This window comes from Pseudorasbora parva, chromosome 24, assembly GCF_024679245.1.
Source record: "Pseudorasbora parva isolate DD20220531a chromosome 24, ASM2467924v1, whole genome shotgun sequence".
Lineage (NCBI taxonomy): Eukaryota > Metazoa > Chordata > Actinopteri > Cypriniformes > Gobionidae > Pseudorasbora > Pseudorasbora parva.
Genome location: NC_090195.1, coordinates 5,494 through 15,825, shown reverse-complemented (window position 1 = coordinate 15,825; position 10,332 = coordinate 5,494). Strand labels below are relative to the sequence as shown.

At 48.7% G+C, this 10,332-nt stretch overlaps 1 protein-coding gene and 1 long non-coding RNA gene across 2 annotated transcripts; one reads left to right on the top strand and one right to left on the bottom strand.

The window, feature by feature from the left end:
• Positions 1-1,726: 1,726 nt before the first annotated feature.
• On the bottom strand, positions 1,727-4,075 carry LOC137064103 (trichohyalin-like). The gene is made up of 2 exons (XM_067435439.1): positions 2,944-4,075; positions 1,727-2,812 (listed from the first exon to the last, which is right to left on the bottom strand). The coding sequence occupies exons 1-2, from the start codon at positions 4,027-4,029 to the stop codon at positions 2,792-2,794; spliced, it is 1,107 nt and encodes a 368-aa protein (XP_067291540.1). The 5' UTR covers positions 4,030-4,075; the 3' UTR covers positions 1,727-2,791.
• Positions 4,076-8,711: 4,636 nt separating this feature from the next.
• On the top strand, positions 8,712-9,763 carry LOC137064219 (uncharacterized). The gene is made up of 3 exons (XR_010901527.1): positions 8,712-8,845; positions 9,137-9,227; positions 9,419-9,763. It is a non-coding gene; the product is annotated as an uncharacterized lncRNA (long non-coding RNA).
• The last annotated feature ends 569 nt before the right edge of the window (positions 9,764-10,332 follow it).

The following is a 10,332-nucleotide window of genomic DNA, read 5'->3' as shown; positions in this document are numbered from 1 at the left end:
ATTATTCTTGAACATAGAAGTGTCTGTTCTTCAATCTACCAAAATCACACCTCTTTATCACACCTGATGTTATTTGACTGGGTCAGTTATTAGCAGAATGAATTAATGCCATGACACTGGCGTTCAGAACCGCACTCTTGTTCCAGCGTAACTGTTGAGAGGGAGTCTGTTAATGTTCTTCATGCCAATGTTCCTTCTCATACAGCTTTAAAAACATATCTTTGACTACATTCATTAATTTGTTTTAATGCCATCACCATTAAGGGTTGCCTTTTGTATTTGTCCTCACCTCTGGTATCCATTTAAGACTTGTTTGATGTTTTTTTTTCTGACCCCCCCCCCTTTTTATAGCATTTTTTTGTCTGCCAATATATATTTTTCCCAGATTCAATACTTTTGTTTTTGTTTTACCCCATTTCTAATTTGATTTGATGTCCTTTACTTATGTTCCTTGCATTTGAGCTAATAGGCTATTTGTTTTAATAAAATATTTTTATTTTCATGATCCTGTCTCCATTGACTTTACTATTTTTAAAGCCCCTTTCTATTTTTACTGTTAAACCTTTTCTTTAAAGTACCGTATAAACTTACTGGTTTTGACTTTTTTATGAACTATTTCTGTCCTTATGCTGTAGTTCTCTTTTTTTTATGCACTTTTCTCTGACTGCCTTGTGTATGTATTTGTATTTTTGTTTTTAATGCCTTTTTGTATTGTGACTCTTTTATTTCTGCTTTATTTTCTATGGCTTTTTGCCCATTTTGTATTTGTACCTGATGTTTTGCTTGGTCTGTTTTAATATTTATAAATGTAAAATAAACAAAGAAATGCAGAACTTTAATTCCTCGATTAAAATGGCCAGTTGTGTTAATTGGGAACATAATTCATTTGCTTTGACCTTCTGGAAATGTAAAGAACTTTTTAGTGGTCAACAGATTTAATTCATTTGTGTAAAATGTTTCTTAACTTGTTGAGCAATATTCCTCAACAGCTTTATGGTGGAGAGTTTGGCCATCCTTCAATGCCGCCTCTGGTTAACCAATGTGAGTTATTCTACTATAACAGCAAAACTGGGTTTAGTCATTCATCAGCCGCTGCATATCCAATGCCACTTCAGCTCCAATATATAGGGGTATCCCACACTCCGGGAGAATTGGGGAGCAGAGATGTATTTATCAATGTGTGTACTGAAGCTTTAGGGACGGTTGCGTGGTGCTTCTCAAAATGGTTGCAAAGTGGTTTAATTTACCTTTGCAATAAGGCTCTTTTCTACACATTTATGCAACTATTATCTACTTGTGTTTGTGTGCCTGTGCACCTTTTTGTATTTATGCCCTTGTGTCCTCTTGTATGCATCATTAATTTTTTAAAAAATGTATTCATTATTTTTGCCTTGCTTTTTTTCATTGCAACTTTTAGTATTTATTTTATATTTTGCAATTTAGACTTTATTATGCCTTTTTATACTGCTTTGATGTATGAACACTTTATGATATTATGGCTGTTTTTTCATGGTCCTTTCTATTGGAGTTTCCTTTTATACTCTTGAGGTGCTTATTACTCTTCTTCTTCTTCCGGCTTTTCACTTCAGGGGTCGCCACAGCGACTCATCTGCCTCCATCTATTCCTATCCTCTTCTCTCAGACCGACTACCTTCATGTCCTCCTTCACTACATCCATAAACCTCCTCTTTGGTCTTCTTTTCGTCCTCCTGCCTGGCAGCTCTAACCTCAGCATCCGATTACCAATATATTCACTCTCCCTCATATGAACATGTCCAAATCATCTCACATGTGCTGTCCATCTGATGTACTCATTCTTGATCCTATTCATCCTCGTCACTCCCAAAGAGAACCTCAGCATCTTCAGCTCTGCTACCTCTAGCTCTTCCTCCTGTCTTTTCCTCAGTGCAACTGTCTCCAAACCATACAACATCGCTGGTCTCACTACTGTCCTGTACACCTTTCCTTTCATTCTTGCTGGTACTCTTTTATCACACAACAGACCTGACACTTTTCTCCACCCATTCCAACCTGCCTGCACACGCTTCACCTCTTTTCCACACTCCCCATTGCTCTGGACTGTTGACCCTAAGTACTTAAAATCCTGCACCTTCTTTACCTCTTCTCCATGTAACCTCACTGTTCCACTTGGTTTTCTCTCATTCACACACACATGTATTCTGTCTTGCTGCGACTAACCTTCATTCCTCTTCTCTCCAAAGCAAACCTCCACCTCTCTAGACTTTCCTCCACCTGCTCTCACTACAGATCACAATGGCATCCGCAAACATCATAGTCCATGGAGATTCCTGTCTGCCCTCTTCTGTCAGCCTGTCCAACACCACCGCAAACAAGAAGGGGCTCAGAGCCGATCCTTGATGCAGTCCCACCTTCACCGTGAAGTCCTCGGTCTCCCCTATGGGACACCTTACCCCCGTCCTACTGCTCTCATACATATCCTGGACCACTTTAACATACTTCTCCGCCACTCCAGACCTCCTCCTACAATACCACAGCTCCTCTCTTGGCACTCTGTCATATGCTTTCTCTAAATCTAAAAAGACACAATGGAGCTCTTTCTGACCCTCTCTGTACTTCTCCTTTAACATTCTAGTCTTGCTCTCTTCATCCTCTTCAAAGCTCCCCTAACTTCACCCTTGCTAATACTTTCTATTTCCTGGTCAACAATATTCACCTTTACAACTCTTCTCTCTGTCATTTTCCTCATTCATCAGTTCCTCAAAGTACTCCTTCCATCTTTCCCTCACCCTCCTGTCTACAAATTTCCATCTCAATCTATAATCAGTCTAACCTGCTGCACATCCTTTCCATCTCTATCCCTCTGCCTCGCCAACCGATACACATCCCTCTAACCTACTGCACATCCTTTCCATCTCTATCCCTCTGCCTCGCCAACCGATACACATCCCTCTCACCTCTAACCTGCTGCACATCCTTTCCATCTCTATCCCTCTGCCTCGCCAACCGATACACATCCCTCTCACCTCTAACCTGCTGCACATCCTTTCCATCTCTATCCCTCTGCCTCGTCAACCGATATACATCCCTCTCACCTCTAACCTGCTGCACATCCTTTCCATCTCTATCCCTCTGCCTCGCCAACCGATACACATCCCTCTCACCTCTAACCTGCTGCACATCCTTTCCATCTCTATCCCTCTGCCTCGTCAACCGATACACATCCCTCTCACCTCTAACCTGCTGCACATCCTTTCCATCTCTATCCCTCTGCCTCGCCAACCGATACACATCCCTCTCACCTCTAACCTGCTGCACATCCTTTCCATCTCTATCCCTCTGCCTCGCCAACCGATACACATCCCTCTCACCTCTAACCTGCTGCACATCCTTTCCATCTCTATCCCTCTGCCTCGTCAACCGATATACATCCCTCTCACCTCTAACCTGCTGCACATCCTTTCCATCTCTATCCCTCTGCCTCGCCAACCGATACACATCCCTCTCACCTCTAACCTGCTGCACATCCTTTCCATCTCTATCCCTCTGCCTCGTCAACCGATACACATCCCTCTCACCTCTAACCTGCTGCACATCCTTTCCATCTCTAACCCTCTGCCTCGCCAACCGATACACATCCCTCTCACCTCCAACCTGCTGCACATCCTTTCCATCTCTAACCCTCTGCCTCGCCAACCGATACACATCCCTCTCACCTCTAACCTGCTGCACATCCTTTCCATCTCTATCACTCTGCCTCGTCAACCGATACACATCCCTCTCACCTCTAACCTGCTGCACATCCTTTCCATCTCTATCCCTCTGCCTCGCCAACCGATACACATCCCTCTCACCTCTAACCTGCTGCACATCCTTTCCATCTCTATCCCTCTGCCTCGCCAACCGATACACATCCCTCTCACCTCTAACCTGCTGCACATCCTTTCCATCTCTATCCCTCTCACCTTCTTTACTATCTAACCTTGCATACATGTCCTTATACGCTTTTTGTTTGGCCTTTGCCACCTCTATCGTAACCTCACGCTGCATCACCCTATATTCCTGTCTACTTTCCTCTGTCCTGTACCTTCCCCACTTCTTCCTAGCCAGCCTCTTCCTCTGGATACTCTCCTGGACTTCCTCAATCCACCACCAAGTCTTCTTGTCTTCTTTCCTCCTTCCAGATGACACACCTAGCACCTTTCTACCCGTCTCCCTGATCATTTTGGCTGTAGTAGTCCAATCATCTGGAAGCCCTTCTTGACTACCTAAAGCTTGTCTCAACTCCTCCCTGAAAACCACACAGCACTCTTCCTTTTCCAACTTCCACCACTTTGTCTTCTGCTCTGCCTTTACTCTCTTCATCTTCCTCACCACCAGAGTCATAGACCCTAACCCTAACCCTAACCATCTTATGCTGTCTAGCTACACTCTCACCTACCACTACTTTGTCCATGTCCATTCAAATCTGCCACTATCACCACTTTCACCTCTGGGAAGAGTCTGCATCACTTCCTCCAACTCGCTCCAGTATCTGTCTCTCATCTTGCTTACAACCTACTTGTGGAGCATAGGCACTAACAACATTCAACATCACACCTTCAATATCCAGCTTCAGACTCATCAACCTATCTAACCCTAACCCTAACCTCCAGATTATTCTTCACAAACTCCTCCTTCAGAATCACTCCAACTCCATTTTTCTGTCCGTCCACACCATTATTAAACAGTTTAAACACTGCTCCAATGCGTTTAACCTTGCCCCCTTTCCACCTGGTCTCCTGGACACACAGAATGTCAACGTTCCTCCTCTGCATCATATCTAACAGTTCTCTGCCTTTACCTGTCATTGTACCAACATTCAATGTCCCTACTTTCAGTCCTAAACACCTGCCTTTCCTCTTCTCTCTCTGTCCACTGACACGCCTTCCTCCTCTAACATACTCTCCTTCTCTCCTTCTTTGACTATTAGTAGCCCAATTTCCATCAGTGCCTTGTAGGTCAACAGCACTGTTGGAGGTTGTTGATGTATCCTTTGTACACATCCTTTTATACTCCTTGCATTTATAACTGTCAAACTAATGGCTCAGTGAGTGAATCACCACTTGTTCTGCCCAGCTCCTAATCTCCTGCATTACCACTGGTTTATGCCCAGCTTTAGGTCATCAGAGGTTTCTACACAGCTTCCCTCACCCACTCCCTTTGCCAAAGACAGCCAGTCCTTCATAGGCATGTGATTTGCCTGTCATGCCAGTTCTACCTCTGGCTTCTTGCTTCCTGCACTCTGGTTCCAATGCAGTCGGTTCTTCCCCATGTCTACCAACCAAATATTCATCGCAATTTTGTTTTTATGCTGTTGATTTATGCATGTGTTATTGTAGCTAAGCATTTGTTCTGAAAATAAAAAAAATATATTTAAATTTGTAAATATTTTTTGTTTCAGGCGGTGGGTACGAGGGGTACGAGGGGTACGAGGGGTACGAGGGGTACGAGGGGTACGAGGGGTACGAGGGGTACGAGGGGTACGAGGGGTACGAGGGGTACGAGGGGTACGAGGGGTACGAGGGGTACGAGGGGTACGAGGGGTACGAGGGGTACGAGGGGTACGAGGGGTACGAGGGGTACGAGGGGTACGAGGGGTACGAGGGGTACGAGGGGTACGAGGGGTACGAGGGGTACGAGGGGTACGAGGGGTACGAGGGGTACGAGGGGTACGAGGGGTACGAGGGGTACGAGGGGTACGAGGGGTACGAGGGGTACGAGGGGTACGAGGGGTACGAGGGGTACGAGGGGTACGAGGGGTACGAGGGGTACGAGGGGTACGAGGGGTACGAGGGGTACGAGGGGTACGAGGGGTACGAGGGGTACGAGGGGTACGAGGGGTACGAGGGGTACGAGGGGTACGAGGGGTACGAGGGGTACGAGGGGTACGAGGGGTACGAGGGGTACGAGGGGTACGAGGGGTACGAGGGGTACGAGGGGTACGAGGGGTACGAGGGGTACGAGGGGTACGAGGGGTACGAGGGGTACGAGGGGTACGAGGGGTACGAGGGGTACGAGGGGTACGAGGGGTACGAGGGGTACGAGGGGTACGAGGGGTACGAGGGGTACGAGGGGTACGAGGGGTACGAGGGGTACGAGGGGTACGAGGGGTACGAGGGGTACGAGGGGTACGAGGGGTACGAGGGGTACGAGGGGTACGAGGGGTACGAGGGGTACGAGGGGTACGAGGGGTACGAGGGGTACGAGGGGTACGAGGGGTACGAGGGGTACGAGGGGTACGAGGGGTACGAGGGGTACGAGGGGTACGAGGGGTACGAGGGGTACGAGGGGTACGAGGGGTACGAGGGGTACGAGGGGTACGAGGGGTACGAGGGGTACGAGGGGTACGAGGGGTACGAGGGGTACGAGGGGTACGAGGGGTACGAGGGGTACGAGGGGTACGAGGGGTACGAGGGGTACGAGGGGTACGAGGGGTACGAGGGGTACGAGGGGTACGAGGGGTACGAGGGGTACGAGGGGTACGAGGGGTACGAGGGGTACGAGGGGTACGAGGGGTACGAGGGGTACGAGGGGTACGAGGGGTACGAGGGGTACGAGGGGTACGAGGGGTACGAGGGGTACGAGGGGTACGAGGGGTACGAGGGGTACGAGGGGTACGAGGGGTACGAGGGGTACGAGGGGTACGAGGGGTACGAGGGGTACGAGGGGTACGAGGGGTACGAGGGGTACGAGGGGTACGAGGGGTACGAGGGGTACGAGGGGTACGAGGGGTACGAGGGGTACGAGGGGTACGAGGGGTACGAGGGGTACGAGGGGTACGAGGGGTACGAGGGGTACGAGGGGTACGAGGGGTACGAGGGGTACGAGGGGTACGAGGGGTACGAGGGGTACGAGGGGTACGAGGGGTACGAGGGGTACGAGGGGTACGAGGGGTACGAGGGGTACGAGGGGTACGAGGGGTACGAGGGGTACGAGGGGTACGAGGGGTACGAGGGGTACGAGGGGTACGAGGGGTACGAGGGGTACGAGGGGTACGAGGGGTACGAGGGGTACGAGGGGTACGAGGGGTACGAGGGGTACGAGGGGTACGAGGGGTACGAGGGGTACGAGGGGTACGAGGGGTACGAGGGGTACGAGGGGTACGAGGGGTACGAGGGGTACGAGGGGTACGAGGGGTACGAGGGGTTAGGGTTAGGGTTAGGGTTAGGGTTAGGGTTAGGGTTAGGGTTAGGGTTAGGGTTAGGGTTAGGGTTAGGGTTAGGGTTAGGGTTAGGGTTAGGGTTAGGGTTAGGGTTAGGGTTAGGGTTAGGGTTAGGGTTAGGGTTAGGGTTAGGGTTAGGGTTAGGGTTAGGGTTAGGTTATAGGGATAAAAACGAAAAGTGCACCCCCTTGAAGTGCACCCCCCCCGTAACTCCGCCCCCTTTGGTCCTAGGGGGCAGAAACTTCGCCCTTATACTAATTAGGCCACGCCCTGTCGATTGGGCGTGGTCCCATCCCTCTAGCTCCTCCCCTTTTCGAGATATGGTTTTGCACCCCCACAAGTGCACCCCCGCTTTAACTCCACCCCCTTTGGTCCTAGGGGGAGCAACCTTCGCCCATATACTAATTAGGCCACGCCCAGTCGATTGGGCTTGGTCCCATGCCTCTAGCGCCACCAGGTGCCGAGATATGATATTGCACCTTTTGTGATATTGCACCCCCCGGTGCATTTTGCTTCCTTTTGTGCTAGGTGGAACAAAATTGGTGTATATACTAATTGGGGCACGCCCAGTCGATTGGGCTTGGTCCCGTACCTCTAGCGCCACCAGGTGCCGAGATATGGTATTGCACCCCCCGGTGAATTTTGCTTCCTTTTGTGCTAGGTGGAACAAAATTGGTGTATATACTAATTGGGGCATGCCCAGTCGATTGGGCTTGGTCCCATACCTCTAGCGCCACCAGGTGCCGAGATATGATATTGCACCTTTTGTGATATTGCACCCCCCGGTGCATTTTGCTTCCTTTTGTGCTAGGTGGAACAAAATTGGTGTATATACTAATTGGGGCACGCCCAGTCGATTGGGCTTGGTCCCATACCTCTAGCGCCACCAGGTGCCGAGATATGGTATTGCACCCCCGGTGCATTTTGCTTCCTTTTGTGCAAGGTGGAACAAAATTGGTGTATATACTAATTGGGCCACGCCCAGTCGATTGGGCTTGGTCCCGTACCTCTAGCGCCACCAGGTGCCGAGATATGGTATTGCACCTTTTGTGATATTGCACCCCCCGGTGCATTTTGCTTCCTTTTGTGCTAGGTGGAACAAAATTGGTGTATATACTAATTGGGGCACGCCCAGTCGATTGGGCTTGGTCCCATACCTCTAGCGCCACCAGGTGCCGAGATATGGTATTGCACCCCCCGGTGCATTTTGCTTCCTTTTGTGCTAGGTGGAACAAAATTGGTGTATATACTAATTGGGGCATGCCCAGTCGATTGGGCTTGGTCCCGTACCTCTAGCGCCGCCAGGTGCCGAGATATGGTATTGCACCCCCCGGTGCATTTTGCTTCCTTTTGTTCTAGGTGGAACAAAATTGGTGTATATACTAATTGGGCCATGCCCAGTCGATTGGGCTTGGTCCCGTTAGGGTTAGGGTTAGGTTAGGGTTAGGGGAATGAAATCCAGGATCCGAATCCCGAAGGATTCGGAAACGGTTACGCACTGTCCAGATTTGTACTGGCCGCCACGAGTCTCACACATACACCCAAATCATACACGACAGCCAACACTTTTCGAAGAAAGCCAGCGCATGGTCAAGAAATTTTTGTGGTCACTGTAAAAAATCCCAGCTAGGGCTATGATGACCCGGGCTATTTCAGGGAGGGGTCTGTGCCAAAAAACAGGGGTAGGTTTTAGTGCGTGTCAGGTAAGGGGCATATTCTAATTAATCTCGACGTCTGTATGGGTTAGGGTTAGGGTTAGGGGTTAGGGTTAGGGTTAGGGTTAGGGTAGGGTAGGGTTAGGGTTAGGGTTAGGGGTTAGGGGTTAGGGTTAGGGTTAGGGTTTAGGGTTAGGGTTAGGGTTAGGGTTAGGTTAGGGTTAGGGTTAGGGGAATGAAAATCCAGGATCCGAATCCCGAAGGATTCGGAAACGGTTAGGGTTAGGGTTAGGGTTAGGTTAGGTTTTCTGTATTTCCAGCCATCGGTTTCCGAAGATCCCGATGACGGTTGTGCACTGGCCATCCATTCCACTGACCGCTTTGAAATGGTATGGGATCAGTATTGTCTCCCACCGACTCTCCCTCTATTTTTATAAGTCTTTTTAGGTGTTATATTAATTATTAGTCTATTTATCTTTATGGACATATGTATGCTTGTATGAGTTAATGCATGTCTTTATTTATTTGTATATTTATTAATTAATTTATTAATCTTTTTCTCCCTTATTCTCTCCTCAAGGTCCAGTTCAATGTAAAAGCTCTAAGGAAATCCCAAAACCTGGTGCTATGCTGACATCTAGTGTTCAGAGAGGTGTTCTGACCTCTCAACACATGTGCAGGTAAGTTTTAAAGGGTCAAGGGTCAATCTTTACAACCTAGACTGGCAAGAGGAATAGCCGGGCAGAAACGAAGGGGTAAGTCCGTTAAATTGAATGATAAATATATTTATTTAATCCAAGCGGGCTATTTGGGCTGAGGGATATTTTATTTTTATTTTAAGCCGTGTTGTTTTTTTGCCAGGGTTCCCTTGGGTAGGTTTTAGGGTTCTGTTGGTGAATCCAGGGTTGTTTTGGGTAGGGTTAGGTAATGAGAGGGTTTGGATGTCCAGGGTTATTTTGGGTAGGGTTAGTTGATGAGAAGGGTTCAGATGTCCAGGGCTATTTTGGGTAGGGTTAGGTGGAGGGAGAGGTCAGATGTCCAGGGCTATTTTGGGTAGGGTTAGGTGAAGGAAGGGGTCAGATGTCCAGGGCTATTTTGGGTAGGGTTAGGTGAAGGAAGGGGTCAGATGTCCAGGGTTATTTTGGGTAGGATTAGGTTAGAAAAGGGGTCAGATGTCCTGGTGGCAGTGACGGGTAGGTTTTAGGTTTTGGGTTTTTGCAAGTTAGCAGTTTAAATGCGCTCTCCAATGTTGCAGCATTGCTTTGGCTGTCTGGGCCTTCCAGTGTATCCCGTCACTTTCAACAAAGAATTGTTCAATGGGGAGCGGTGGGATATAACTGGTGTTTTTCTTTGTGTGGTTGTTTAGATGTTCAATCATCATTTGCTCATACAGTGGAAGCGTTCTAGCAAAATTGATGAGGGGAAAGAATACTTCCGTGTTGGGAAGTTTCTTGGTGACAGCCCTGCAGGTCTTTTGCAGTTCAGTAAAGGCCG

What these genes read in the sequence shown, in the direction of transcription:
- LOC137064103 (XM_067435439.1), bottom strand. Translation starts at nt 4,029, where the DNA reads ATGCAGCGTGAGGTTACGATAGAGGTGGCAAAGGCCAAACAAAAAGCG. An exon ending in ATGGAAAGGATGTGCAGCAG is followed by an intron (nt 2,813 to 2,943) that starts GTTAGAGGTGAG and finishes GATGTGCAGCAG; the next exon opens with GTTAGACTGATTATAGATTG.